We start from the raw sequence: 12,654 nt of genomic DNA on the forward strand, positions 1-12,654 counted from the left end.
TGCCTCTGCCTCCCAAGTGCTGGGATTAAAGGCGTGCGCCACCACCGCCCGGCGCCCAGAGACTTCTTACCTATGCCTCTCCGGGTTCTCTTTAGCTGAACCAGCCTGCCCTGAGGAAACTCACCCTAGGGTAAGGATGTACCTTTTCTTTCAGGAAAATACTTCTGCCACCATCTACTGGGCAAAAAAGGGAGCAGAGAGGAAACGTGTATGCTCTTTTCCCCTTGGCCATTCTTTAACTTCCGAAGTATTCTCTTTTTCTATGAACACTTTAATGAGGGTTGAACATAAAATAGAAAAATAGCATTCTGTTTGCTTTTTCATTTTAAGATGCAACTTTTCTTGAGACTTTCATACAAGGCAATGGATGGATAACGTTAACCTGTTAAAGAAAACATACTGATCACAGAAAAAGGCATTTCTGATACCTGTCATGGTTATTCATATCAAACTCTCAGGGGTTGGCTGGTTTAGTTTTCTTTTGGAAAGAATTCAGATTTACGTCCTGCCTCTGTTGGACACTAGAAGGCTATCTGAGGACTGTTCTCAATTTCAGGTGATGTCGCCTGGAGCCAGTGTTGCTTAAGGTGGCTGGCGAGGAGGGGTGTTGTGTGAAGGTGCACGTGCTTGCTTCTCCTTCCAAGGGGTGTGGGCAGTCAGAGGCTACCGCCCTACAAAGGAGTCCTGCTTACTCTCCATAGACAGGTAAGTCATCCAGCAGATGGGCTGGGACCAGGCCCCTGTGTCCACCATACTCACCATAGTAGAAACCCTTATCATCCACAGGCCCATAAACTGTGACCACATCTCCAGCCCTCAGCACCAGCTTACCCTTTGCCCGGACCCCTGCTCTCCCATCCCTGGGGTCATAGTCCAGAGCTGCCACCATTGTCTTTGGGGTCCACAGAGTGGGTATTCTGGGATTCCCTTGAGGCATAAAAGATCCCTGGGAGTTGGTTAGACCCTCCAAGTCTTCATGCTGAGTCTCAGAACGCAGATGCCCTTGGGCTGGCAAAACCCACCTCTTGTTAGTCTGCCCTGTGCCCACCTCCACCTCAACTACCAGATGTCCAGGGATTTTGCCCACTTGTCCATTGCACTCTCCATGGTAGAAGCCATGAGGATCCCGTGAACCCCACACTCTCAGCAACTGCCCTTTCCGGAATACCAGTTCCTCCTCTGAAGCCTTGGAGTTGACAGACATCACCAGGGGGCTATGGTCAAAGAGGGCCACAAAGACCCTGACTGGACTATTAGCTTCTGTCTCAGGGCCACCACTTGCCATCTTAATGACTTTGTTGGTTGGCACTGGGCACAGCGCTGAGGTAGGCTCATGAAACTGGCACTCCTTCTTGCCTCCTGGAGTCTCCTGCCTTTGTCCACTTTGGAACTTGTTCTTTCTTTGCTCTAGCTTCTCTGTGCACTCAGAATCCAAACACACAGCCTCCTTATCCTCCAAAACGTGATGCAAATCAGTTGCCAGGCATTGGCTGGCGCCTTGCTGGTGAGGTGGGAGCATCTGGGCATACTGCTTCTGAAGAAGGGCTTTCTCAAGGCCAGGCTTCTCCCGACACGGTACTTTCCTGGGTCCAGTCTCTGGGGAGAGATGGGTGAACCCTGGAGCAGGACTTCCACCGATGCACATGTGTGGGAAGTGGCCGCCGTCTTCCAGCCCAGACTTGCCAAAGAGCAGAAGTGGCTTGGGGTTCTTGGGACTCTCCTGAAAAGACAGGCCATTTTCATAGTCCTTCCAGGCCTCTGTGGGCCCCTGGACTGGGTTGTCTGCCCCTTCTGAGCTCAAGTTGGATACTGGTGAATGCTTCCTTGGAGGTTCTTCAGAGAATGCGTCTAGAAACTCATCCTGAGGCTCCCCACAGCTTCCGGGGCTATGGCAGCTGGGCTTGGTACTCGGAGAAGCTTGTACCAGCTTCTTATGACAGACAGGGAAAGCAACTCTGCAGGTAGAAGGGTCACCATCTGTGTAGCTGAAGGGAGGAGTCTCTAGGAATGGGGAACAAGAGAAACAGTCCTCAGGAATCTGGGCTGGCACGGAATCCAGGGACTCACCGTAGAGTGACATGGTTCTCACTGAAACCTTCTGGCATGCTAGGGGAACCTGAAGCTGGGAAAATTCCAGCAGGGTGTTTCCAGCGGTGGCATCAGCAACTTCCGTCACCTTAAACCCATCCACATACACAGCATAGCCAGTGACCTGCACTCCATTGGAGGACCCAGCCGAGTCAATGGTCACAGGGAGCCAACTGACCACCAGGAAACCTGGAGAGGCATGGTGCTCCACCAGCACATCCAGAGGAGGGTCAGGGGGTCCCGCTAAAGGTGTATCAAAAGTGACAGTGGAGGACATTGTTTCCCATAGCACCTGCAGCAGGTCCCTAGGGAGCTGCACCCCCACCCTCACCCGGTACCGTGTGCCAGGACGTAGGCCTTGGAAGGTGTAGCAGCTCACACCTGAGGGAGTTAGGGTATGCTCTTCATCTTCCAGGTATACCACATGGGGGTATCTATTGCTGCCAGAGGCCCATGTAATCGTGGCAGAGGTAGCTGTGACGTTCTGCAGCTGCAGTTGCATGGGGGCCAGACAGAACACTCCTTTAGCCTCCAGAAGGGGTCTGGAGAAACTCCGCTCCTCCATACTTGGTTTCATGCCCAGCCAGCAGGCTTCTGTCTCGGTCTCTAAAACCTCTACTCCCTTATCTGTCTTAGAGTCTGCCCTTCCCACCTGGCATAGGCCTCTCTCCACTGATCCCTGAACTTCCCCAAGTAATAAGCTGTCTTTCTTCAAGGCTTTGCTATGCTCAGCTGGAAGTGCAGTGGGACCAACTTCAGGGGACTCGGAAAATAGGTGGTTCAGGGTAGGGCTTCCTGAAATCTGCTCCACTAAGTTGGAGGACACTAGCCCTCGCTGCCCACTCACAAGCTCCCCTTCATAGAAACCATCCTCATCCATGTCCCCAAAGACATATACATAATCCCCGGCTGTGAGAGGGAGCTGGACTTGGGAATGCTTGTTAGACCTTTCAGGTGGACTGTAGCTATATTTAGCCAAGAAGATCTTGAGCTTGGGAGTGGTGTGAGCCTCAGAGCTCCTTGTTTCCAGGGGAGTGGACACACTGTCTGGTTCTAAATCATCTACGTCACTTGCTGTGTCCATGTCCAGAGAAAGGCAGGATGGCACTGTAGCCCACATGGACTCCACCTCAGAGGAGGAACTTGAGTGTGAACTGGTTTTCTTGGCTTGGGACCTGGAGTCCAGTGGTTGACTGGTAGGATTTTTGTCTGATACTTGGGGGATACCAGCTGACTCCTCAAGGGTAACTGAGTTCTGCTGGGAGAGACAAACGGGAGGTTGTATGTCCCTGGTAGGCAGTGGCAATGCATGTTCTTCAGACTTTGGCTTGATCTTGGGCTTCCTGCTACCCCTGGCTTGGGACTCTGAGGCTTGGGTGGTCTCCAATGTCTCCGGGGGGTGGTCAGACTGACACTGCAAGTCCTGCATCTCTCTCCCGGAAGCCTGGAGGTCACTCGGGGCTTTATTTTGGTAGTACTGCATCTGCTGCCACCTGTCTTGCACACATCCCACTTGTTGCAGCAGCTGCTCAGCCAGCAGGCCAGTATCTTCGAGTTCCTGCCGCTGCCTCGCGTGGCTTTGCTGCTGGGGAACATTGCTGTTCTCATCTGCTATCTTCTTCACCCATTTGGCCAGGGCCTGCAGCTGCGCGTTCTCCTCTGACAGCCTGGCGCCCTTATGCAGCGCAGCTTGCAGTTGTGCCTCTGCTTCCTCATATCGCCGCTCTGCGGCGGCTGCCTGAGCGCTCAGCTCCTCGCATTCCCGCCGCTGTGCACCCAGTTCCCTCTCCAGAGCCTGCACTTGGTGTTGCGCTGTCTCGGAGGGTGAGCTGAGGCTGCTTGCTTCAGCCCGGGCGCCGGCTTTACTCTGATGTAGAGTCAACTGTCTTTGCAGGCGCAACACTTCCCGCTGAGACTCACGCTGCAGTCGGTCCAAGTCATTGATGCTGCACCATTGCGCGCAGGTGGCGCCCTCTCCAGGAAGCGGGGAACTGCCGAAGTCCGTGGCGATGTGCGCCTGCAGCAGGTGGCACTCCCGCCTAAGTGCTTCGATCTGCAGGTCCTTGGCTTGCAGCGCGCCAGCCTGTTCTGACAGGTCCTGAGTGCACTGACGGGTAAACACTTGGCCCACGTTCAGTCCCTCGAGGCTTTCACCCGGCACAGGAGCGCTCACGGCCAGAAGGTTGGTCTCCAGCAGCTTGCGGACCCTGTCTTCAAGGCGCTGAGCAAGATCGGTCAGCTCTGCGTGCTTCACCTTCAGCCACTTCACTTTCTCATCGGTCTCATCGGAGAAGCACGAGCGCCGCAGCTGCAAATTCTCTTCGCGCAGGACACAGCAGCGGCGAACAAGTACCTGCAATGCCTCCGCCAACTCCGAGTTCTGCCTCACCAGTTCGTGGTAGTCCTGACCCGACGGCGAGGGGGTCAGGGCTTCGCAGGGCTTGTTCTCGGAGCTTTCTTCCTGCAGCTCACTCGTTTTTCTATGTATTGATGGTAGCTGAGGCGGCGGATGGGGACTGGGGGTGCCTGGGATGGGGGCGCTGGTTGAAGAGCCCCCTATCTCGGATTCGGAAGCCCGGGGACAACTTAGTGAGCAGGAATGTGCTGTTGTCAAGGATTCGAGGGAGCTGGAGCGCGTGGGCAGCGGTTCGTTTGGAGAGCTAACCCGGACGCCAGTGCTCAGGCTTTCGAGGGATCCGAGTCGACGAGCAGGCTTTGGGGTGTCATAAGTGTTGCTCTGGGCTTTTAGGGGTGGCTCTTCCAAGGAATGCGCGGCTTGGGGGTCTGCGGGTTCCGGTAAAGCGGGCTGCCAGCGGAAGTGCTCTAGGATGTATTTAAGAAAGAGCTGGCGCTCCGAGTCCAGCGCCGCCTGCAGGTGGCGGATGCGCGCGGCTTGCTCGCCATCGGTCTCCCAGCGCAGCAGCGCCAGCACTTCCTGCAAGCGACAGCGGCATTGAGCCGCGGAGGCTTCGGACGCCCCCGAGCGGCCGCAGTAACCGCGGTTCACCAGCTCCTGGGCCAGCTGGCGCTGTAGCTCCCGAGCCTGGCGCACTACACCATCACGCTCCTGGTGCAGCAGCTGCTGCAGCTGCCGAAGCTCTGCCTCCTTCCAGCGCAGCAGCTGCCGGATCTCAGCCTCACGCTCGCGCTGCACCTCCTCCTGCAGCTGCCGCAACTCCCGGAGGCGTCGTGCCTCCCACTTGGAGCGCAGATGGTCAGCCAGCTGCTGCCGCTCCTGCTCGGCCGACTCCCGCAGCTGGCGCGCCTGAGTCGCGAAACGCCGCCGTTCCGCCCGGCCGCGCGCGCGCTCGGCCTCCAGCTCTGCCCGCAGTTTCTCTAGCTCTCGCCTCTGCTCTTCCAGCACTGCTGCCGCTGGGCCGGGGCTTCCTGGCTTCTTGGGCGACGCGCGGCCACCACCCAAGGGGGTGGGTGAATCCTTTGTCATTGTGGCCGCAGCCCGGCAAGAAGCCAGAGCTAACTTGGTAGGCCAGTTAGCCAACGGCCGCCGGCCCCGGCCGCTGCCAACCGCCCCGCGCGCCCCTTCCGGCGCCCCTAAGGACCCTCCGCGCGCCCCTTCCGCCTTGGGGGTGGTCTCTCTCATAACCTGCCACCTCTCCCTAGGCAGGGCGCAACTCCTGAGATCTCTCTCTCTCTCTCTTTTTTTTTTTTTTTTTTTTTTTTTTTGGTTTTTCGAGACAGGGTTTCTCTGTGGTTTTGGAGCCTGTCTTGGAACTAGCTCTTGTAGACCAGGCTGGTCTCGAACTCACAGAGATCCGCCTGCCTCTGCCTCCCAAGTGCTGGGATTAAAGGCGTGCGCCACCACCGCCCGGCCTGAGATCTCTTTCAAACTGGCCTCCGAATTTACGAGGATACCTTCGGCATATTTCTGTTTTTTTTTTTTTTTAAATATTTATTTATTTATTATGTATACAATATTCTGTCTGTGTGTATGCCTGCAGGCCAGAAGAGGGCACCAGACCTCATTACAGATGGTTGTGAGCCACCATGTGGTTGCTGGGAATTGAACTCAGGACCTTTGGAAGAGCAGGCAATGCTCTTAACCTCTGAGCCATCTCTCCAGCCCCCTTCGGCATATTTCTGAGCTCACACTTCATCTGCTCCATGGCTTTTGTGATTCGTTCCACTCTCCCCTAGACACTGCAACCCCTTCCAGACCTATATCCCCAATAGAGAACCTGGATGGTCGCTGCTCCTGGACTTAGAGAAAGTGGCCAGAGGCGTGGGTAAAACAAGATTGTGGTCAGACCTCACCTGGCTCTACTAGGGTTTCTGGTAGCATGTTTGGATTAGGTAACTGAGAATTTACTACAGAATCTGCTTAAATTTGTGGTTGAGCCCTGAGTCCCTAAGTGGGTGAGGTTACCCAGTGTGGCTGTAACATCTCTGTGCCTACTCCTCCAAGAACCCCTTTTTGCTAAGCGTTTTCCTACATCGACTGAAACTTTTATGCCATTTTACAAATGAGAAGTCACTGTGCTTGGGCTTAGTGTCATCTATCTTTCAAAGCCAGTTACTGGAGATCTGTATCTGCTTTGTGTATACCAGTGAAGTATTCCATTACCGAGTTACAGCCTCAGTCCTTTGATGGATTGGAACTTCTCATTCTCTTGCTTCCACTACCCAAGAGCCAGAATTACAGGTGCATACTATCACCGCTGGCTTCTTGTTTGAGGTTTTTTGGGACAGTGTTCTTTATTTTTATGTTATTTTATTGATATTTATTGAGCTTTACTTTTCTCTCTGCTCCCCTCCCTGCCTCTCCCCACCTCTCTTCAATCCTCCCCTAAGGTCCCCATGCTCCCAATTTACTCAGGAGATCTGAGACAGTGTGTGTGTGTGTGTGTGTGTGTGTGTGTGTGTGTGTGTGTGTGTAGTCCTGGCTGTCCTAGAACTAGCTCTGTAGACTAGGCTGGCCTCAAACTCGGAGTACTGCCTCTCAAGTGCTGGAATTAAAGGCATGTGCATCACTCGGTACAATTGGCGGCCTCTTCCTCTTCCTCTTCTTCGAGACCGAGTTTCTCTGTAGCTTTGGAGCCTGTCCTGGAACTAGCTCTTATAGACCAGGCTGGTCTTGAACTCACAGAGATCCACCTGCCTCTGCTTCCAAAGTGCTGGGATTAAAGGCATGCGCCACCACCGCCCAGCACAACTGGCTTCTTGATTCATCTTTACCTTCATCCATTTAGGATGCTCAGAGATGAAGAACTTTCATGGCTACATAGCTTGGAAGTAGCTAAGTAGGGTTTCACCATTTGCAAAATTCTACCTTAAAGTCCATGAGTATCCTCTCTCCAATTGCTCCATCTCACGGTCACTTGTGAGGACTTCCTGCCCAGTATTTTAGCCAGGACATTTACAATTTTGTCTCAGCCTCACATGTTATTTGCTAATTTGTTTTGTTTTGTTTTTCAAGACAGGGTTTCTCTGTGGCTTTGGAGCCTGTCCTGGAACTAGCTCTTTTTTTTTTTTTAATATTTATTTATTTATTTATTTATTTATTTATTTATTTATTTATTTATGTATACAATATTCTGTCTCCGTGTATGCCTGCAGGCCAGAAGAGGGCGCCAGACCTCTTTACAGATGGTTGTGAGCCACCATGTGGTTGCTGGGAATTGAACTCAGGACCTTTGGAAGAGCAGGCAATGCTCTTAACCGCTGAGCCATCTCTCCAGCCCCTGGAACTAGCTCTTGTAGACCAGGCTGGTCTCGAACTCACAGAGATCCGCCTGCCTCTGCCTCCCAAGTGCTGGGATTAAAGGCGTGCGCCACCACCGCCCGGCCAGTCTTCCCCCTTTAAAATCTTCCTTGGAGCCAGGATCTTGTTAAATTGCCCAGACTGGCCTTGCACCTGTTACCTTCCTGCCTCAGCCTACCTACCAAGTAGCTAACACTACAGATGTGTACCTCCACACCTGGCTCAAACCCTGCTCTTTTCCTCTCACCTTCTGTTCACTTTTTTCTGTCCTTTGGTATTACTTTGGTGCTTTCCTACTCCAGGAAGCCTTTTGGATTCTCCAGGCTGAGCGTGGAGTCCCCAAGACACTACAGCTCCTTTGGTGACCCTGGTCATTCTACTTGCTGCTGCTTCTCCTTTGAGGAATGGGTATATCTAAGATACCTTTGTGTTTCTGCCCAGAGTGGATTCAGAGGCTGTAAAAATGGAATGCCTTTCCCATGCAAATTTGGATAAAGACCTATGACCAGGGCTGAAGAGATGGTTCAGAGGTTAATAGCTCTACCTACTCTTCCAAAGGTCCTGAGTTCAATATCCAGCAACCACATGATGGCTCACAGACATCTGTAATGAAGCTGGGCGATGGTGGCACACGCCTTTAATCCCAGCACTCGGGAGGCAGAGGCAGGCGGATCTCTGTGAGTTCGAGACCAGCCTGGTCTACAGAGCTACTTCCAGGACAGGCTCCAAAAAAAAAAAAAAAAAAAGTAGGACCAGTCAGGTGGCGGTGACACATGCCTTTAGTCCCAGCACTCAGGAGGCAGAGGCAGGTGGATCTCAGTGAGTTGGAGGCCAGCCTGGTCTACAAAGTGAGTTCCAGGACAGGCAGGACTGTTACGCAGAGAAACTCTGTCTTGAAAAGCAAAACAAAACAAAAACAATAAATCAAAAAAAAAAAAAAATCAAAGCCGGGCGGTGGTGGCGCATGCCTTTAATCCCAGCACTTGGGAGGCAGAGGCAGGTGGATCTCTGTGAGTTCGAGGCCAGCCTGGTCTACAAGAGCTAGTTCCAGGACAGGAACCAAAAGCTACGGAGAAACCCTGTCTCGAAAAATAAAAATAAAAAAAAAAACCAAACAATAAATCAAACAACAAACAAACAAAAAAGAAAAGAAAAGTAGAATCAAGGCCTTAGCCTTGAATTTGTCCTGGGTTGGAAGAAGGGTTATCTTCATGAAGCCCTTAGATGGCACTGGTTTACAAAGAGGATCCATGGGTGCTGGTGGCTTTCCAGGGTACTTGGCAACTAGGGCTGAAAAGTTAGTTTTTTATTTCATAGTGGTGGGGGTGGTTTTACCGCTTGTGTGACTTGCTGCAGCCTTAAGTGGGACCTCAGGCAGGGAGGTCTGGAGGTCAGCCTGTCACGGGGGAGGGTTTGGAGTGGATCACTACACTAGTCCCCACAATCACCATCTGGGCTAGTCATGCCAGAACCCCCTGCAGCGTGTCAGAAGTGTTCCAGTGTTCCGGAAGGCTGTCTTTCTTGGTCTCCACTCTGTTCCTTTGTGGGAACAGGACCCCACTGTGCATAGGATATGAGAGTTACAGACTTGGAGGTTTAATCTTTGTTACTGTTTTCTCTGAATCTTACTTTCTCACAAAATGAGAGATTACACAGACTGTTTTCAAACTTCATTCTGTAGGAGTCCAGAGTTTCCTGGAGATACCACAGGACTAGAGAGGAATGATGCTAGGAACTGTGGGAAAGAGAATGTCCTGCCTGCCTCACGGTGCAGATCTAGTCGTAAGTGTCATGTATCATGTTCGAAGAAAGATACTGGCTTAAGAAAGAGGTAGTAGCCTGGCGGTGGTGGCGCACACCTTTAATCCCAGCACTTGGGAGGCAGAGGCAGGCGGATCTCTGTGAGTTCGAGACCAGCCTGGTCTACAAGAGCTAGTTCCAGGACAGGCTCCAAAACCACAGAGAAACCCTGTCTCGAAAAACCAAAAAAAAAAAAAAAAAAAAAAAAAGAGGTAGTATAGTAGTAGGTAGGCCCGGAGAGATGGCTCAGGGGTTAAAAGCACTGACCTCCCAGCATGGTGGCTCGTAACTATCTGTCACTCTAGTTCAAGGGGACCCAATGCCCTCTTCTGGCCTAAACAGGCACCAGAACACAAGTTATGCGTCGACATACATGCAGGCAACACACACAGATATGAAATAAAAAGTCAGGTGTGCTATAATCCCAACACTTGGGAGCAAGAAGCAGGTGGATCTCTGTGAGTTTGAGGTCAATCTGGTCCAAACAGTGAGTTCCAGGGCAGCCAGGGATATATACCAAAACTCCGTTTCAAAAACAAAACCAAAGGGGCTGGAGAGATGGTTCAGAGATTAAGAGCATTGCTTACTCTACCAAAGGTCCTGAGTTCAATTACCAGCAACCACATGGTGGCTCACAACCATCTGTAATGGGGTCTGGTGCCCTCTTCTGGCCTGCAGGCGTACGCACAGACAGAATATTGAATACATAATAAATAAATTTTAAAAAAAACCTAAAATTTTGACTATTCTTGCCTCTGCCTTCCCTGTTCTCCCTTTCACCACATCAAGACTGCCTCCTCTGTATAATTTTTAATTTTAAATGTATTTTATATGGTTTTTTTTTTGGGGGGGGGGGTTTCGAGACAGGGTTTCTCTGTGGTTTTGGAGCCTGTCCTGGAACTAGCTCTGTAGACCAGGCTGGTCTCGAACTCACAGAGATCCGCCTGCCTCTGCCTCCTGAGTGCTGGGATTAAAGGCGTGCGCCACCACCGCCCGGCATTTTATATGTTTTGTATGCATGTATGTCTGAGCACTACCAGGTGTATGTAGTGCCTGCCCTCAGAGGCCAGAAGAGGGTATCAGATACCCTGAGATTGGAGATGGTTGTTCTAGATGGTTGTGAGGTGGATGCTAGAAATCAGTCTCAGGTCCTCTGGATGAGCACGTGTGTGTGTGTGTGTGTGTGTGTGTGTTATCATGCATGTCATGGTGTGCTTGTGGGAAATTCAGAGGACACCTTGTGGTAATTGATTCTCTTCTTCTACCATGTGGGTTCCAGTAATCAGACTCAGCTTACCAGGTTTACAGGCAAACACCTTTACTAACTGAGCCATCTCATTGTGCTGAGAACTATTTATAGAGTTATATATTTAAGATGGCCATCACAGCTCACACCTTTAATCCTAGCACTGGGAAGGCAGAGACTGGTGGGTCTCTATGAGTTCAAGGCCAGTCATGACTATATAGCAAACCCTTATCTCAGCAACAACTTAAACCAAACAAAAGAGTTATGTTGTTGGAAACAAATTTGACAACCTCCTAGTTAAACGCCCTCCTGAAAGAATCCTTTGACTCTGCTGATTGACAGATAGCAAGGCATTCCTTCCCATCTCAGTTGGCCTCACACTGCCAGCTTTGTATTTCTTAGAGTCTCTCCTTAGAGCACCCCCCAAGCCTTCTACAGACATGGAGTCTGAGATGTGGCCTAGTCCACCATTCCTCACTGGTGATTTCTCTCGGGGAGTCTCTTTACTCTAGATAGAAAGGGCACCAAAAGACAAAAGAAAAGTCCTTCTAGTGGGTTTATTGAAGTACAGGTGACTCAAAGGCACTCTCTTCACTTGAGGGTGGAAGAAAGAGGGTCAGGAATTTAAGGTCATCTTTAGTTACAGAGTGAGTTCTGAAGCCACCCTTAGGCTACATGAGACCTTATCTACATCTCAGTCTCCCCCAGCAAAACCTCTCCACTGGCAAAACACTGCTGGGGGTTACCATCCAGAAGTTTCTTTCTCTCTCTCTCTCTCTCTCTCTCTCTCTTTTTTTTTTTGTTTGTTTTGTTTTTCGAGACAGGGTTTCTCTGTGGCTTTGGAGCCTGTCCTGGAACTAGCTCTTGTAGACCAGGCTGGTCTCGAATTCACAGAGATCCGCCTGCCTCTTCCTCCCGAGTGCTGGGATTAAAGGCGTGCGCCACCATCGCTCAGCTTTTTTTGGTTTTTCGAGACAGGGTTCCTCTGTGGCTTTGGAGCCTGTCCTGGAACTAGCTCTTGTAGACCAGGCTGGTCTCGAATTCACAGAGATCCGCCTGCCTCTGCCTCCCAAGTGCTGGGATTAAAGGCGTGCGCCACCACCGCCGGGCAGTTTCTTTCTCTTTGGGTCTTTCTGCCTCCCTCTCTAAACTGCTAGAATTATGAGATTAAAGTGTGTGACACTACTCCTGGCAGCTCTTACTATTGAAAGACCCCCGGTAGGGACCTTCCCTCAGGTGGAGACCCCGGACCCACAGACCAGGCCGAGGCCACGAGTCGGATGCAAACTGCAAGAGGTTTATTAAGTAGACACAGGTACCTGCGGGCGACAAAGTCTTTCGGAGGACTTGCGCACCTGCAGACTGGGAAGAGGACTTTTTATAGGAAAGAGGGCAGCAAAAAGCAATTTACAGAAGCAGAAGCTTGGTTATCGGAATGAGGCGGGGGGCATGAATGGTTTTCCTCTCCCAGCATGGATGTCTAGCAGCAGACATCCTGCTCTTATCTTATAGATATCCTACTTTGCAGCCATCTTGCTTTGTAGATGTCCTATCTTATAGATATCCTGTTTTCCTCTCACGAGAGCAGGCTAGCTGCTGATCTTGAGAATCTTTCAAGCAAACAGGACGTTCTCCCGGGGAGCCTGCTAGCTGCGGGTTCTGAGGAGGGGGTCTGTAGGGTCTTTCACTATGTAGCCTAGGCTGGTTAGAACTTATAGTCCTGCCTGCCTCTGCCTCCCAAGTGCCAGCATTAAAGGCATAATCCACTTACGTTCATAGTATTCCTTCAATGAGGTTTTCC

The 12,654-nt window shown here is 51.4% G+C and overlaps 1 protein-coding gene across 1 annotated transcript; it reads right to left on the reverse strand.

Annotated features, from left to right (window-relative positions):
* Positions 1 to 507: 507 nt before the first annotated feature.
* LOC130871808 (RIMS-binding protein 3-like) lies at positions 508 to 5,533 on the reverse strand. Its single transcript, XM_057765425.1, has one exon. It carries the CDS (start codon positions 5,531 to 5,533, stop codon positions 689 to 691), a length of 4,845 nt encoding a protein of 1,614 aa, XP_057621408.1. The 3' UTR covers positions 508 to 688.
* Between the last annotated feature and the right edge of the window lie 7,121 nt (positions 5,534 to 12,654).

Source organism: Chionomys nivalis, chromosome 3 (genome assembly GCF_950005125.1).
Source record: "Chionomys nivalis chromosome 3, mChiNiv1.1, whole genome shotgun sequence".
NCBI lineage: Eukaryota > Metazoa > Chordata > Mammalia > Rodentia > Cricetidae > Chionomys > Chionomys nivalis.

Excerpts from the sequence above, each read along its gene's own strand:
- LOC130871808 (XM_057765425.1), bottom strand. The coding sequence starts at position 5,533 with ATGACAAAGGATTCACCCACCCCCTTGGGTGGTGGCCGCGCGTCGCCC.